General features: G+C 39.7%; 3 protein-coding genes across 4 annotated transcripts; 2 read left to right on the top strand and 1 right to left on the bottom strand.

The window, feature by feature from the left end:
- Window positions 1-4155: 4155 nt before the first annotated feature.
- LOC143565473 (uncharacterized) lies at window positions 4156-4682 on the top strand. The gene is made up of 2 exons (XM_077052437.1): window positions 4156-4260; window positions 4413-4682. The coding sequence occupies exons 1-2, from the start codon at window positions 4156-4158 to the stop codon at window positions 4680-4682; spliced, it is 375 nt and encodes a 124-aa protein (XP_076908552.1).
- A 4293-nt stretch (window positions 4683-8975) lies between these two features.
- Window positions 8976-12374, top strand: LOC143565476 (protein unc-13 homolog). The gene is made up of 5 exons (XM_077052440.1): window positions 8976-9501; window positions 9663-10523; window positions 10606-11058; window positions 11145-11331; window positions 11419-12374. Exons 1-5 carry the CDS (start codon window positions 9025-9027, stop codon window positions 12372-12374), a joined length of 2934 nt encoding a protein of 977 aa, XP_076908555.1. The 5' UTR covers window positions 8976-9024.
- A 1031-nt stretch (window positions 12375-13405) lies between these two features.
- Window positions 13406-17436, bottom strand: LOC143565475 (protein NRT1/ PTR FAMILY 5.2-like). Of its 2 annotated transcripts, XM_077052438.1 has the most exons (4): window positions 17249-17436; window positions 16037-16254; window positions 14527-15086; window positions 13406-14304 (listed from the first exon to the last, which is right to left on the bottom strand). In XM_077052438.1, the coding sequence occupies exons 1-4, from the start codon at window positions 17406-17408 to the stop codon at window positions 13410-13412; spliced, it is 1833 nt and encodes a 610-aa protein (XP_076908553.1). In that variant the 5' UTR covers window positions 17409-17436; the 3' UTR covers window positions 13406-13409. The 2 variants fall into 2 exon arrangements, with proteins under 2 accessions (XP_076908553.1, XP_076908554.1); XM_077052439.1 differs by lacking the exon at window positions 16037-16254 and having other exon boundaries at window positions 17249-17433.
- Between the last annotated feature and the right edge of the window lie 796 nt (window positions 17437-18232).

The raw sequence follows: 18232 nt of genomic DNA, 5'->3' as shown, positions 1-18232 counted from the left end.
TAATATAAATAATATTGTTATTAAAATGTTATTGGTATTAAAATTTTATTGTTAATAAAATAAAATATTATTATTGTATTTATTAAAATATTATTATTATGATTATTAAAATAGTATTATTCTAGACATATAATTGTTATTATTAAAATAATAATTTTTATATTATTATTAGTATTAAAATATTCTTATTATTAGGTACGCCAGAGATTCAGATGCGGGTGTCAGGCGCCAGCGCAAAACGTTCGGAGGTACATTCTTATAGTGTAATGTAGAATATAATATAATATAATAACATAAAAATATGTTATTATTATATTATATTTTATTATGTTATATTATATCATATTATATTATGTTATATTATATTATTTAGGTTATATTATATTATATCAAACGGGTGCGGGTTATGTTGGGTGGGTGTTGGGTTTTCTAGAAAAGTCCACCAGTTTTGTCTTGTTATGGTTTTTTTTCTTTTTTTTTTCTTTCTTTTCTTTTCTATTGTTATTATTAATGTTATCTATGTTTATTATTATTATTATTATTATTAATATTATTTACTTATCAATAATATATTATTATTCAAAATTCGACAACAGTTGTTCAGTTGCATGGCTTATTTGGGAAAATTGACAGTGCGAAACAAACTTTCAATTTATTGGCTGGTTTCGTTATCGACATGTTGAAATTAGTTGTAGGGGCTTACTTGGGAAAACTGGCATTTCCAAACGAACTTTCAATTTATTGCCTGCTTTTGTTATCGACATCTCAAATCTGGTTCTTCGATTTCTTCGAACTCCAACTGTCTTGACCGTCGGTCACCACTGACAACCGCAGTTGTGTTGACTCAAACACATATCAGTCGTCACTAAGCTTAAGCCTAGACTTTTTATTGCTTTAATGTTTAGTTGTGGGGATTGTAAGTTGATCATGTCACGTATGCTAAAAGAATTATCGGCTTATATATACACATACATATATATAGTAGATGTGCGGTATAAAAGTTCATTGCTCGGACATAACCAGCACCAGATCGAGATATTAGTTTGATGAGTTTGAATCTCTCGGATCCGCGGTATCCGCTAATGGCTGCGATAACCGGAGCCCATACTTTGGACAGAGAAGTGGAATTCGGTCATTGCTCTAACATAACGAGCAACGAATTGAGATATTAGTTAGGACTTACCTGAACAGGTTGGCACGTATGCTGCGTGGGTTTAGGTTCGGTGTTGACGATGATATTAACACGTTTGCTTAAAGCTTTCGTTACCTCCGGCATAATACACAATGAAAGCACAAACTCAAACAACAATCCATACAACAACGATGCTATTGTATGGATTGTTGTTTGAGTTTGTGCCTTCATTGTGTATCATAACGAAAGCTGTAAGCAAACGTGTTAATGTCAGTGTCAACACCGTACCTAAATCAACGTCATCATACGTGTAAACCGGTTCATGTAAGTCCGGGATAATATCTCAATTCGTTGCTCGTTATGTTGGAGCAGTGATCGAATTTCCACTTCTTTGTCCAAAGTATGGGCTCCGGTTATCGCTGTCATTAGCGGATACCGCGAATCCGAGAGATTCAAACTCATCAAACCAATATCTCGATCAGGTGCTGGTCATGTCGGAGCAATGAATTCTTATATCGCACGTCTACTATATATATGTCTGTGTTTATATAAGCCGATAAATCTTTTAGCATACGCAAGATGATCAACTTACAAAACCCACAACTAAACATTAAAGTAATAACAAGCCTATGCCTAAGCTTAGTGACGACTGATATGTGTTTGAGTCAACACAACTGCGGTTGTCAGTGGTGGCTGAAGGTCAAGACAGCTGGAGTTTGAAGACATCGAAAAGCTGGATTTGAGATGCCGATACCGAAAGCATCCAAGAAAGGGTTCATTTGGCACTGTTAGTTTTTCCCAAGGTAGTCGCTGTAACTTATCAAGTGGTCCATAACGGCATCAGCCAATAAATTGGAAGGTCGCCTCACAATGTCAATTTTCCCAGATAAGTCCTGCTACAAAGCGCCTAGGGCTGTAAATGAACCGAACGAACACGAACAAGGCCTTGTTCATGTTCGTTCGTTAAGAAAATAATGTGTTCACGAACGGTTCACGAACACTTAAGGAACGAGATTTTATGTTCGTGTTCGTTCATTAAGGAAATTAATGTGTTCACGAACACAAAAGAACGCAAATAAAATCGGAAGAGCCTAGAGATTGAGACCGATGTATTCATCAATGTGAATAATGAAAGCCTATAAACGAATCGAATGAAGACGAACAAGTTCGTTCATTTAACTTTAGAAGAACATGGATACTTAATCGAACAAATATTTATGCTCATGTTCGTTTATTTATAGATGGACACTTGTGTTCGTTTGTTTAAAACCTAAACAAACATAACTGAACAAAGATAGACGAACATGTATGAACAAATGTAAATGAACACAAATAAAAACGAACTTAAATTAAAGCACTTAAATGAACATAAATTAACAAATATAAAACCTTTAAGCCGATTACCTATCCAGATAATATTTAATTATTTTTATTAATAAATAAACGAACATAAATAAACAGACATAAAAGAAAGTTCATGAACATAAATGAACGAACAGAATATGTGTTAATGTTCGTTCGTTTAATTAAACGAACACGAAATTTTTGTTCATGTTCGTTCGTTTATTAAATAAACGAACATAAGTGAACTTCCCGCCGAACGGTTCACGAAAGTTCACTGAACGTTCGGTTCATTTACAGGCCTAAAAGCGCCATTTGCCAAATTCCGAATGGTAATATGTTAATCATAAATAAAATAATATTAATAAAAATAATTATAAATAACAATAAATAACAAAAAAAAAAGAAAAAAACAATAAACATAATAAGACAAAATGATGGGTTTTTCTAGAAAAACCCTTAATACGCCGTGTATAGACCTATACGTGGCGTATTAGTGTGATTACAACCTGCCCTGTAAAAGCTGGGCTAGGTTGTCAACTCGTACCTTATACGCCGCGTATAGATCTATACGCGGCATATTGCTTTTGCAGAATTATTGGAGCCCGGCTCCCCCTCCCTTCCCCTCCTTTCCTTTCTCTATTATAAATGCATGCGTTATCTCTCGACATTCAACCAAAAAACAACACAACATTTGTACTATATATACCCAGAATGTCTTGGTTTAACCATTTATTTCTGGAGGAGGAGTCGAGTTACGCCGCTAACGATCAGCCAGGCACGTCGTAGTTACCCGACTTGAACCAAGTTTCGTTATATATTTATTTAGTATGAATTTGGTAGTTTTTTTTACTAACACATGCTACAATACGTTTTGTCAGGAGTATGTCGGGTATGATACCCAGCCCCAACAACCTTATTGTCAGCCCGAACAGTTTTATGGTAATACTGGCTCGTTGGGCTTGCCAAACTTGAACCAGTTTTCGTTATAGCTGTTATTATTATTTATTATTGTCACTAGCACTGTTGTTTGAATTTCTAATTTATGTATTGTAGGAGTAATTCGTGTCGGATTACGGTATTCAGCCAGCGTACCCGTCACCTGTCGCCTGGTCGGATTATGGAGGTCAGGCTTCGTCATTGTACCAGCCACCAGTAGCAAATGATCCTTTTTATGGAATCGAGTCTTCATCGCACCACGGGCGAAACGTTCATGCCAGGCCAAACCCAAATAACGAAGATGAGTACGATGACGACTACATACGCGAAGTGAAGGTTTCGTATAAAACAGATGCTGTAAGACACAGTGTGTTTTGTTTAAGTTAATATTATTTATTTGTATGTTATTTAATAAATGGCCGAATAAATAGCGTAAAACTGTTTCAGATTTTTGAGAGCTGCGAGGAGCTGGAGAAATGGGTAAAAATTAGAAGACGGGAGCATGGGTTTGTTGTTGTGGTCCAGAGGTCAAGGAAAAACGCTGTGGACCTTGCATGCAATCGTGGGGGCGAACCCAAAATAAAGGCGACGATAACACGTACCGGCAGCATAAAAAAATGTTGTCCGTTTAAGATCCTGGCAGGTACGACTCGAGGGGTGCCTGTTGGAGGGTTCAAGTGGTAAACGAGACTCACAACCACGATCCCATTGAATTCGAGGAGGGGTGTGTGTCTTTTAGAAAAATGAACGGCAACCAGCTGGACATGGTGGAGAGTTTACACAGGACCGGCGTTAAGCCGCAACAAATCGAAGCAGCCCTCCACGAAAAGTTTCCCGGTGTGCAACCTGTAATAAAAGATATATACAACCACACCGCGAAGATTAGGAGGGATGGGCTACTAGGCGACACCCCTATGAAGGTAGTTCAAAACATTTGTAGTTTTAATGTGTACTTGCCGTGCTTGTAATATTTACTAAACTTTTATTTCATCCAATGCAGGCGCTGGAAAACTTTCTCGCTGGCAACGGTTTCATGTTCTATACCCGGGAGAGTGATACCGACGACAGGACGGAGGAAATTTTCTTCTGTCATAATAAGTCACATAAGATGTGGCGTGCGTTCCCCGAGGTGTTGATGATTGACACGGCGTACAACACCAACATGTACGACTGGCCGTTGGTTCAGTTTATCGGTGTGACGTCGACATCAAAGTTGTTTTGTATCGCCACCACGTTTGTTATCAGGGAACGGCAAAGGAACTTCACCTAGGCTCTGGAGAAAGTTAAACAAATGCTCGATGATTGCATGGAGCCACGCGTGATCCTGACTGACGCGGACCACGCCCTCATGAACGCTTGCGACGCGGTCTTCCCTAATGCCACCAAAAATTTATGCAGGTGGCACATATCCGTGAATATAAGGAGATCTAAAAAGAAGTCACCGAAAAAAGAGAGGATCCTCGGGGGCGTCCCAAAAAACCAGATCCCCTGAGACACAGCTCCTACACCCCCGCTCCAGATCTCCCAAGACACAGCTCCTACACCCCATTCTCGCTGCAGGTGCCCAACAACGAAACCCCCACCCCATCCTCGCTGTCTCGTTCGTTGTCCTAGTCAGCGTCGCGGTTTAATATTCGTCGGGGACGACCTAAGACATCGAAACCTACGGGAGCTCACCTCGGGTTTCCTTTGATGGTTTCGCCAGCGCAAGTACCGGCGATAGAAATGTTTAGGAGCGTCATTCCTGGCTGGGCCAGCTGTTCGTCGCAGACATAAAAAACGTACGCCCAGACGGTAACTGCGGTTTCCGATCAATTGTCGTGGGTTTGGGGATACATGAGAAACACTGGCTGGATATTAGGCGGGCAATGCAGAACGAGCTGGAAACGAACGAAGGGTGGTGGAGGGCAATGTTCAGCAAAGAGGATGAAAGATTGTACGGCTGGGTTCATTCCAGCATTCCGTGCTCCAACACGGTCAAACCGGCACCGCCGAGTCGTTGGTTCAGCGTACCCGGTCACGGGCACGTGGCTGATCAGACATACGGGTGTGTGTTAGTTAACCTAGTTGGCAATCAGACCGAATCTTACTTCCCATTAAGAATCGGTCCTGACTTGATTCTGGATCCAGTGGTTATAGGCATCGCTAACTGGGGAAGTTATCACTGGATATATATCAAACTAGTAGGAGATTTCCCAATGCCTACGCCGAACCTTAATTGGGAAAGAAGCGCCTTACCGGCGGCCCTCGAATGGAAAACACTGTATGGACAACGTATGGAGGAGTACAAACAGATACGCACGGGCTGGCGAAGGGAACCCTCCAACGTAGATCTAGACACCGTATAGAAAAAAAATGTATCAATGGATGTATGTAGACACACACACACATATACATACATAAATAATAATAAATAAAGAAATAATAATAATATTAATAACTAATAATAATACTAAATACTAATAATATAATAAATAATAATAATAATAATAATAAATAACTAATAATATTAGTAACTAATAATAATAATAAATAATAAATACTAATAAATAAATAACAAACAAATAATAATAATAATAAATAAAAAATAGACAGAATAAGACGCATATAGACCTATACCCGGCGTATTTATGCCCCTTATATGGATCCCGGCTGCTCAACTGCCACTTTATTATTTCAAATTTCAAACTCCCGCCCGAGCAATCGAGCATCCGAGCATCCAAACACGAGTCTACATTGGACCAACACCGACCGGATTACGACACGAGCCGAGGAGATTTAACCCGACACCGATACGACATGGAGGTAATTTTTTAATATTATGTTGATGATGATGGTTATGTTTAGATGATGATGATGATGATGTGATGATGATGATGCTGTTTTGTGGATGGATAAAACCGTCGGCCGGAGTCCGGCCGTCGGTTTGCTAGGCCTATCAGTGGCGGCGTATAGCCCTATACGCCGCGTCTGATATATAATTTTTTTTAATTTTTTATTATTGTTATTATTTATTTATTTATTATTATTAATATTATTATTATTATTGTTGTTGTTATTATTATTATTGTTGTTATTATTATTATTATTATTATTATTTGTTATTATTATAGTTTGGGGACGACGAGATTGAGGAGGAGCTCGAGCAGGAGCACGAGCAGCAGATGGGGAGGGGCCGGGACCGGGTTCGTGGATGGGGCCGGGGCTAAAGGCGGGGCCGTGGGCGGGGCCGCGGACCCCAGTGGGTGACAACGTGTTGGTCACCTACCCTTATCTGCAGTTCGCTGAGGGTTCGGACGCCCACACACGATACATTCGCCTACGCCAGATGCACTCGTTTCCCAGCACAATTATTTCCTGGTCGTTTTTGGAGTCCTGTGACGCTCACAAGCGGGAGGCTGAGTACATCGGACATGATACGCCCTGGAGCCGATACTTCAGTATGCCACTATCAGCCCACCGGGAGCTGACACTGGCGGTTTACAGCACGATACGCGTTACGCAAGTTTACTCCACATTGTTATATTATATTATATTATTGCAGGCCCCGCGCGTCTGATACAACACAGTCGGAGGTTTACTTCCACATGTTCGGGCAGGACGCCCATCTCTCGATGGAGGAGTTCGCGGTTGCTCTGGGCTTATACACCGCGCAGGAGATACGCAGCCCAATATACATGTAGAGCATCCACCAGATGCCGGAGGACGACCTGCGGGTATGGTGGCGGGCCATCAGCGATCACGACTTCGGAGATAGGCCCTTAAACACCAAGTCCAAGGTCTCGGTTATTAGGGATCTACTGCACAGGTACGTTCTTAAAATGTATTGTATTGTTTAGTATAACGTAATATAATATAATATAATATAATATAATATAATATAATATAATATAATATAATATAATATAATATAATATAATATAATATAATATAATATAATATAATATAATATAATATTAAATTATATTATATTATATTACGTTATACTAAACAATACAATACATTTTGCGTACTATTTTGTCGCACTGGAACCTCGCTAGGGGGTTTGCAGACTATTTTGTCGCCTACTAGTTCAGGCAGGGACGAGGGTCCTTGATGGGTGGCGGGTACGTCATCCAGCTTGCGATATCTCTGGGCCATGGAGCCCTGGTGGACGGCCTGCGTATCGCTCCGACCCCTCCGAGCGAGCTGGACCACCTCCGTTGCGTCGGCATGCACATTGTGCGTTCGTTCCCCGGGCCCAACGGCCCGCACGACCGACTGGTGGCCGGGGCGGGAGCACGTGCGCCTTACGTCCCGGTGCCTTTAGTCGAGCCTCCCCCGGTCGCGGCACCGGAGGTGAAGCTTGTCCATGAGCCTGTCGACGCGGGGGAGGGGGCCGGCGGGGATTCGGACGACTGTGGTGACGGACTTGAGGATCCGGGCGCATCTCAGGTACGTTTTAATATATTATCGTTTTATCGTTTCTTTTAATTCGTATAGACTAATTAAACGTATTTATGTTGTTTTGTTGTTAGGGGACGACGCAGCACGTTCCACGCACATATCGCGCGGTGCATTTGGGTCCCGCCACCGACGCCAGGTTGCAGACCCTTGAGTTGGGGATGAGGCAGATGTCGCGCCAGATCGACTGGCTTGTTAGCTGTCGGGTAGCGGAACTGTCCGGACAGCCCTACATCATGCCACCACCACCCCCTCCCAGTTTTGACCACCAGGCGAGCACGTTTGGCGTGAGACGCGGACGGGGCGACAACGTGGATGCCGCGGACGGTTCGGGGCCGAGGCGCAGGGGAGAGGACGACGCCGACGTTGGCGACGCGTTCGGGGGGCTCGGCGGCCACGACGACGGCATAGGCATGAACATCGAGGACTTCATGTAGATTTTTATGTTCTAATTGTTGCGTTTTCTTTTATTTGTACAGATATTATAATGATTTTTGAAATATATATGTGTTAACTGTTTTTCATCGAAATAATATTAAATATTAAATATTAAATAAATAATTAACATATAATGATAATAGTAATGATAATAACAAAATAACAAAGAAAAAAAAACATAATAAGACAAAATTGACGGTGTTTTCTAGAAACACCAATTCATTCGCCGCGTATAGACCTATACGCAGCGTATAGGCCGGTGTTTTAGCAAATGGGACGGTGTTCCTAGAAAATCCGTAAAATAAACTATTAACTTCAATAGCTTTTAATCCTTTTTAGAAATAAGTATTTTAACTGTTTATAGCTAAACTATATATAAGATTCATATAGTTAGATGATATTGAGATGCTACATTTTAATTTGCATTCATCAATTACGTTTATGGACTAAATAAGTGACAAATCATATAAGTAAAAAAAATAGAAGGATCGAGCATAAGTTTGAAGTTATTTAGCATTTGAGGGAGAATCCAATCCAATAAATAAGAAAGTAAAGGCCCCGAGTTAAATACGCAAAACCGAAAATTTGCTGTAGAAAAAAATAGTTCGTTACTAGAAAATCGTACGTACATTTGGAAACCACTTCAGTTTCGGAAATGATTCCTCGTTTGTCTTTTCCGCCGGGTATCTAACGATTATCTCATCGACGGAATTTGACATCCCTTTACCACCATGCTTCCACCCGACCTCGACCTTTCCTGCCCGTTTGAAACCCTCGACGGCCTTGATCCGGACGACGTCCAAGCCACCGCTTACGAGCTACTCTTCACGTCATGCAGGTCGTCCCCAGGTTTTGGAGGTCGTAACGCCATTCAGTTTTACTCGTCTGATGCAAGTAATGGGGAGAATGGGGCTGGGCCTCCCGCGAAGAGTGGTCCGGGAGGGGGGACGGGAGTAGCTAGCGGAATTAAGAGGGCGCTTGGGTTGAAGATGCATAAGCGGTCTCATTCTTCGCGGAGGAGCAACTCGTGTGGGAACAATTCCTTGTCTCTGGCTAATTCTAGCCCTGGGATTGGTTTCTCTACTGTACCCGGAGGGAGGTCTAGAAGACCGTTGACGTCCGCGGAGATCATGAGACAGCAGATGAAGGTGCCTGAGGCTTGTGATAATCGGCTTCGAAAGACCCTCATGAGAACCCTTGTTGGCCAAGTAATTATTATATCATTCTTTTTTACGTTGGTATTTTATTTAAAAGCACCGACTAGCATGATACTAGATGGACAAAAAGCAGAAAGAGTTAGCAGTAATTATTATACCATGCTAACATGCATATTTACTTATTTTGAATGTTTCTTGTTTTGTTTTACAAGATGGGGAGACGCGCAGAGACGATAATTCTCCCGTTGGAGCTCCTTCGATATTTAAAGCCGACAGAGTTCGATGATTCAAACGAATATCACATGTGGCAAAAACGCCAACTCAAGATCCTTGAGGTGGGGCTCTTGCTTCACCCCTCCAACCCCTTGGACAGAAATGACAGCTTGGCTATGTGTCTTACCGACATTATTCGTAGTAGCGACGTCAAACCCATAGACACGAGTAAAAACTCGGAGACCATGAGGACCATATGTAATTGTGTTGTTTCACTGGCGTGGAGAAGCGCGGATGTTACCCCAACAGACATTTGTCACTGGGCCGATGGTTTCCCTTTAAATGTCAACCTTTATATGTCTCTCCTCCGGTCCATATTCGATTTAAAAGATGGCACGGGTGTCCTTAACGAGGTGGATGAGTTATTGGAGCTAATGAAGAAAACATGGACCACTTTGGGGTTCAGCAAATCCATGCATGACTTGTGTTTCACTTGGGTTTTGTTTCAACAATATGTTTTGACTGGCCAAGTGGAGAATGATCTACTCTGTGCCTCGTTCACCATGTTAACTGAAGTTGCTAATGGTTCAAAGAAAGTTTATGGAGAGGCTGTGTATATGGAGATGTTTTCGCAAGTGTTGACTTCAATGACCAAGTGGTGTGAGAAGCGATTGATGGATTACCATCATAGTTTTAGCAAGGGAAAGATTGAGGTGATGGAGCATATTCTTCCTTTGGTTTTCACGGCCACCCGAATCTTGGAAGAAAATGTGCCGGGGTATGGAACCAAAGGCGACGCAACTGCAGGGAATAAGGTTGATCAATACACTAGATCTTCTTTAAAGAATGCATTCGCTAAGGTAATTCATACTCCTGATCGACATTGCTATATACGCGTCTTTATTTGGGGTTGAATTGTTCATGTATGATATTAACATACAGATGGTAGGGGATGAAAATGCAATAAGCAGAAAAACGCCATTCAAACAAGTTTGCGATACACTTGTTCGATTAGCAAATGAAACGGAGGTATTGGCATTTGAAGAAAAGAGGAGTTTCAGCATGGCATTGAAGAAATGGCACCCGGTATCAGTTGGAGTGGCAGCGGTGACACTTCACTCATGCTATGGTTCTTTGTTGAAGCAGTTTTTGAAGCTTAACACTGACATTAACAATGAGATGCTCACAATCTTGCAAAGGGCGGATAAACTTGAAAAGGTTTTGGTTAACATGGTGGTTGAGGATTCCGTGGACTGCGATGACGGGGGCATGACAGTTGTTAGAGAGATGATTCTTTATGAGGTTGATTCCATTATTGTCAAGTTTTTGGGACAATCGGTTACCGGGAGGCTCAAAAGAATCAAAGATGTTCTTCACAAAGCAAAAGAAAGTGAAGTAAGTTAACATTTTTTGCTTGTAGGATAATCATGGTTGATCTCAATAACTTACCAACTCATTTGTTTCATTTTTCAACCAACCAGACATGGAATCCCAAGTCAAAATCCGAGCCTTATTCACAATCAGCAGCCGAGCTTGTGAAGCAGTCTAGAGAACTTATGGTTTCCTTTTTCGACATTCCAATTTCTATATCTGAAGATTTAGTTTTTGAATTTGCGGATGGAATTGAGAACATATTGAGAGATTATGCTACTTTTGTAGCTTCATGTGGTATGCACATAGCTATAATCTTTAAGCTTAATGTATAAATTAATTCGGTTTAACCATTTTAACAATTTTTCTTACATGATTGATCAGGTTCAAAACAAAACTATATTCCTACCCTTCCTCCCCTAACACGATGTAGCCGAGGCTCCAAGTTTATCAAGCTTTGGAAGAAGGCAACTCCTTGTGCAGCGGCAGGGATGAGCCCGTATCATTTGGGATTGGAAGATGAAGGCAATAACTCACGCCCTTTGACTAGCAGAGGAACACAACGTCTCTACATCCGACTCAACACCTTACACTACATTGTTTCCCAACTCAAATCCCTTGAAAAATGCTTCTCTCAATATTCCTCCAAAATAGTTCCTTCCCAGAAAAACAAATCGGCTAAACGTCGTCAACTTCACTTTGAGCATACTCGATCGGCAGTTATGGCCGCAACTCAACATGTGACTGAGGTTGCAGCCTACCGCCTCATTTTCCTTGATTCAAACTCGGTTCTTTATGGAAGCCTTTATGTAGGCCATGTAGTGAATGCACGAATCAGCCCGGCTCTAAGAGTACTCAAGCAGAACCTAACTCTATTGAGTGCCATTGTGACCGAACGTGCCCAACATTTAGCTATAAAAGAAGTGATGAAGGCTGCTTTTGAGGCCTACCTTATGGTTTTAATAGCTGGAGGGAGCGGGAGAGGGTTCACCAAGGCAGATCATGAGATGATTGAAGATGATTTAAAGCATTTGAAACGGGTGTTTGCGAGTTATGAAGGGGTTTTCACAGAGGATGAGGTGGAAAAGGAGGCTGCGACGGTCGAAGGAGTGGTTAAGTTAATGGGACAGCCAACCGAGCAATTGATAGAGGAGTTTACGGTGGCGGCTTGTGAAGCTAGTGGCATGGGAGTGAGTTCAGGGCAAACACTGCCTATGCCTCCAACAACGGGAAGGTGGAGTAGCAGTGACGCAAACACTATGTTGCGCGTTTTGTGCCATAGGAAAGATCGTGTAGCAAATCAGTTCTTGAAAACAACATTCCATCTAGCCAAGCGATAGCCTAAATAGAATCTTTGGGCTTGAGTTGAGCATTGTATAGTAAGTACTAACCTTTGGCCTTTGGTAGCAGACTAGGTAATTTGTGATCATGATTCATTTCTGTAATTAATTAACACAACAACAGATTAATTAATTATACATATATACTTTCTTGCCCCACATTCTTTTGTAGATGGTATTCCCATAAAAGCCCATAAATCAACACGAGTCTTTAATCGATTCAATTTGGTTTTTAAGACTAAAGCGCCGGTAACAGTTTCGTAAGTAACTGAAACTTAATGATATCTGGAAAGGGGAAAAGAGGTAATCATCTTTTGTATTACTATTTTTAATTAAATACTAGTTTATCAATTTTATTAGACTCAAAATAACTTTTGTATACTTTATTAATTATAGTTTAAAACCGTATACTCAAGTACTCTCTAATTCTCTAAACTACACCTAAGTCTACACTCTACATCTTTATGCATGTCGATGACTTGGTACATTTCATCTTATATAAAGTATATCGTGAACATTTTGGTACGTCGATTTGTGAATGCAGTTTGTGTGATTATCAAATATCTCATTAATTTGTTCATTCAATTATCTATCATACTTGTGTGTTTATTCGATCACATGAAGTCACAATCCAAAAAACCGATCATGGGAAGCCCACTATACGTGTTCTTGCATCCTTCATTACACCAATGAAATTACATGTTATAAGAAAAAAAAATCACGAAGTCCTAAGAAAGTGGGGAAGTTTTTGCAACATAGGTGGAAATGGAAAAGTGAAAACTATAAACACTCCTAGCTTCATGCAAACATATGGAATTGAAAAGTAGAACTAAGAAACAGTTGTTGAGGTCATTAGCTTGACCTTGTCTTCAATCGATCTATTAAACGAGCTAGTCTTTTTTTACTTTGGTGGTTCGGGCATGGGTTTGCCCATGGGTATCTGGAGTGGTACGTATTACTGATCAACATGAGTACCAAAACAAAGAAAGAACACCACAGTAATTTACATCATTATTTTCCTTTGAGATTGAATCTTCAAGCTAAGTTGAATCTTGAGGCCGCTTCTTGCTTAGCTACCACATGATTTGTTCTTGACTTCAGCTCTTCTTCAAGAATGATCAAAGAATCTGAGACCTCAACCTTGTATACGTAAAACTTAGTCATTACTAGAAAGAAAATGAAGTTCAACAAGTTGAGAACCGCAAAAAAAGCATAATAGTAGTCGAGATGGGAGGCGTTGAGATTGTTGAGAATCCACCCTTTGAGACCATTCCTTTTGGTCAGATGAGAAACTGTCGACAAAAGAAAGCTACTGAGGAAACTCCCTATTCCTAAACTTGTCATGGAATATGAAGTCCCAAGACTCTTCATGCTTTCCGGTGCTTGATCGTAGAAAAACTCAATCTTGGCTACCTCTAGAAACGCATCCGCCATTCCCATTAATGAAAACTGAGGAAGGAGAACGAAAATTGACAAAGGCACTTGCTTCCCACTCTCAACCACACCATGATCTTTTGCGACTCTTAGCCTATGCCTATCGGTTAAGGAAGCTACCACCATGATAATAATATGGATGACCATGCCTGTTCCCATTCTTTGGAGGAGGGTGATCCCTCTTGGGTTCTTGGTCCACTTTGCCATTATTCGAACAAAGAAGCGGTCGTAAAGCACAACTGATATAAGCATGGATATGGTCACAAATCCGGCTAAGCTGGCTGGTGGAATTTCAAAGCTGCCGATTTTTCTCTCCAAAGTTGTTCCTTGCTTAACGAAAAGCGTACTAATTTGTGCAATCATTGTGCTTGGGACAAAGGTTGCTATCAAGATGGGTATCATTCGTAGTATCTGTTTAGTTTCCTCAACGGCAGTTACTGTGCATAAAATCCAGGGAGAAGTTGCTCCTGTTCTAACACAAGCTTTGTTTAAGAACCTGTACAACCAATTAAATAATGTTTAGAAACATGAGATTATATAATGTAAGCGTGCCAATGTGAGACTAGTCCACATGGTAGAGGTGCAAACCTCTTAGGTTTTGGTTCAATCATAGGAACAGGGCAAATTTGATGTAATTTAGGAGTGACTAGGGGCATAATTAATATTTGTCGTTAAAAAGGTAAATAAAAATGAACGTAAACGTAAATAGTAATCCAACCTGAGTGTGGGAGTAGAATCAATCCTGTATTTCCCTTTCTTAGCATACTCAGTCAAGTCAAGTTCATAGAGCTCTTTGGGATCAGTCGGGACCGGTGTCCTCCATTTCCTTAGGGCAGCAAGAATGACCCTAGCCATCTTGGTGAAGGGGCTACCGGTAGGAACTTTGTGCCTATAAAAAGGTGTTCCGGCCAAGAAGATCAAGATAGATATAAGGAGGCCGAGTGTGGGGAGGCCATAACCAAGGGTCCATCCGACGTTGTCTTGTATGTAGACGAGAACCGTGTTGGCAAAGAGGGTACCAAAGAAGATGCTGAACATCCACCAGTTGAAAAAGGAGAGTTTTTGGCCCTTTTCTTTGGGGTCAAAGTCGTCAAATTGGTCAGCTCCGATGGTGGAGATGTTAGGCTTGGTGCCACCGGTTCCAACAGCAAGTGTGTAGAGGGCGCCAAAGAAGACGCCTAATTGCAAGGTTGATGCTTCTTTGCAGTCGGTCCCAGAATCACAACTGGGAGGCTTTAGCCCTGGTAGCGAAACCGCTAGCGTGAGTAAGGTCATTCCCTGTTTCAGATTTGCCACACTAGTTCATCTTGTCAACAAATTAACTATAATATTTCTTATTGTAGCCATATTATTTAGCTAGTTATAAACATACAGTTCATTACCTACCTAGTGCTCAACGAAGTAAAACGTATGATCGTAATTTCATTTTATGTTTTCTCTTTATTTGTTAAAAATCCAAGAGATGATTTACTAAGATATGATATTATCTGCTTATAGAAGATATTAAATATTTACACATATTTCAAACGAATGTGCATGTATCTTATTACAGCCATGTCCCGCAAATTATTTGCAAGTTGGCCGACATACAGATTTCTTTAGTCAAGATTTCACACGAATATAAATATGTGAGCATTAATATAAACAGTTAGGAAGTGTTGGTTTTACTTTGAAGGTTAAAATTCATATAATAAAGACCTATGGGATTTTTTTCTTTTAAACTAATATAATTTTTAAATATATAGCACACATCTTTTTTCCAGAAAACCATGGAATGACTCTAAATTCTCTACTCACCCCTTGAATAATACTAATATCCCATATAATATATAGCTTATTCTAATGGAGTTGGTACCAGGTATCGAACACGAACTCGAAACACAAAACCGAATACAAACCCAGATACGTTTGTTATTATTGAGAAACTTCACAAAACTCAGTTGTTCAGATTACAATCTTCTAAACCCCAAAGCACGGATATTTATAATCTAACCTATCACGTTTAGACAACAACTAGGATTGCTAAATAATAGGACCTGATAATTATACTAACAATTAAATCTGAGCACATTTAATTGTTTATAGTTATCTACTCCTTAAACCATGTTACTTTGCCTTACACACCAAGTAACGCACTTGAACCGAAATTCCCAACATATTCTTTCTTTAATCAATTTTTACATTTACAAGCATATATGAATATACATGAAATTGAAATAATTACACACCGTGAGGTAGATGGCTGCGGAGATGAGGAACGTCCAATAACGGCCAAGGACAGCATCCGCAAAGTAAGCACCAAGAATGGGAGTCATCCAAATGGTACCTACCCAATTGGTCACGTTGTTTGACGAGGTGACCGTCCCCTGCCGGAGCTTCTTCGTTAGGTATATGACCAAGTTGGATGATATCCCATAATACGCCATCCTCTCAAACACCTCATACACTGCATATATATAAGCAAAGCACCCATCTATATATAATCTCTTTTTCTTTATAAACAAAAAATCTAAACTTTATACATATATCATGATAGAAGTTTGTGAAGACGTACGATTAAGATCAAAAACTTTTAAGATATACAGTACATTTGGGTCTTAACTTTCCTTAAACTCTAGGTGATCGACCTTCATGAGTTGATATATGTCTATATGTGGTCTTATGATTCTATATATCTGTTTTATTTTACTTATTACTCTCCCACCACTTCTTTTGTTATATGTTTTGGTAGATCTCTAGAGCTTTATTTTTAGGTCTGGTTGTTTGTCTACAGTTTGTTATTGGTGTCGAAGTCTCTCTGAAAGTAGTCTTTCTATCCCTTGAATTAGAGGTAAGGTTTACAAGTTTGTCAAAACACCACTCTCTTTAAAACCTACTAATAGCTTTATTATTTGTGAGATTATACAAGTACCGTTGTTTTTTTATAATAATATTACAATTTGGAGCTTTAATAATACTAAGCTAGGGTGAGTTTAGACTTGGGTGAGTGTGCATGACTTGCCAGTTTCCTACTTACTCATGCACATTGTATTCTTTGTTTAATAAAACCAATAAACTTGTCGATACTCTCTCTCTCAATTCTTATCTTTTGCAACGACTTTAAGACAGACAAAGTCATCTCTTAAATACATTTCCATGTTACTTCTTAATTTCCAACACCAAATAATGTTCAATTCCACCATGGAAATGGGTCCACGAATGTCAACTATAAGCATGGTCCATGATAGTACTATAAACATGAGGTGAGTAAACCAAAACGTACATGAATTACATCCAAGCAAACAATTAAGATATCTAAGAAAGAAATCAGAGCTGTTTGAATATGTAGAATGGTCCAAAAAGGTTGGAATGAAAAAGCGTATATTAAAAATAAAAATAAAAATATAAATGCATGTTTGGCATGAAAAGTGAAAAGATAAGATAACCAGCTATAAACGTACCAACAACGAATGAACAGGCAGTCCAGCCACCGCGTTTTGATCGAAGGACGGGGTTCCCTCGTAGATCCACCGTGCCGTCTTCGGTGTATCCTCGGCCACCGTGGCCGTTTTCTTCAACCTCCATCTCACCTTTTCTTCTCTCATTCAACATCATGTTCATCTATCTATATATCTTAAGTTAGATATTTAATCTAATATCCTCTTTTCCAGCTGCTGTGCTCTCACATGTGCATATATATGCATCCAAACTATACCTTCGCTTTCGATATGTGGACCCAAGCTCATCTTATTCAACTCACGCTTTGCAGTCAATATAAGATATATATTCTTTTAATATATAATATAGTCGCAATCTTACAAAACTAAAACCAATAAATAACATTTGAAGGAAAAGGTACATTTTAAAGAAAAAAATGTATATAAATGATACATTTAAAAGCAATAAATAAAAAGATTCATAGTGTTTCATTAGTCTAGTTTATAGGCTCTTTCTTTTAAACAAATTTTTTAAAAATAATCCAAATAAGATCAATCACCCATACATGTATTTCAGACTGTAGTTCAATAGCCTACAAATTCCCGTCCAAAACCACATATGGCGTAAACATATTTGTGATTAAATCCAGTACTAACGTGTCATAATATTAGCGATTGATTAACAATCATTAACATAAGTCGCATAAAATTAGTCCCATATTATCAGCAATCAATCATTATCTGTGCTATAGAAAAACCTTTAGAAATGCCATAGGTTAATCTATAGCAACGGCTCGTAGAGTAACAACATTTTGGACCTTTAGTGGCTACTGTTAGGCTACGACCTTTTCCATTTTCCTCTATATAGCTCATACATATGTTTCTTTCTCACAGGTTCATATCCATTTTTGCAAATTAGGAGAGATTAAACCTACGAAAGAAACATATAATAAAATCCAACTATGGGAGTCTGAGTATCCTTTTTTGCAAAACTAGGAGAGATTAAAC

This window comes from Bidens hawaiensis, unplaced genomic scaffold (assembly GCF_021521415.1).
Source record: "Bidens hawaiensis isolate Kalapana, Puna unplaced genomic scaffold, B.hawaiensis_p1.1 tig00022350_1, whole genome shotgun sequence".
Classification (NCBI taxonomy): domain Eukaryota; kingdom Viridiplantae; phylum Streptophyta; class Magnoliopsida; order Asterales; family Asteraceae; genus Bidens; species Bidens hawaiensis.
Note: the sequence above shows the minus strand (reverse complement) of the source record. Positions and strands in the feature narration are given on the sequence as shown.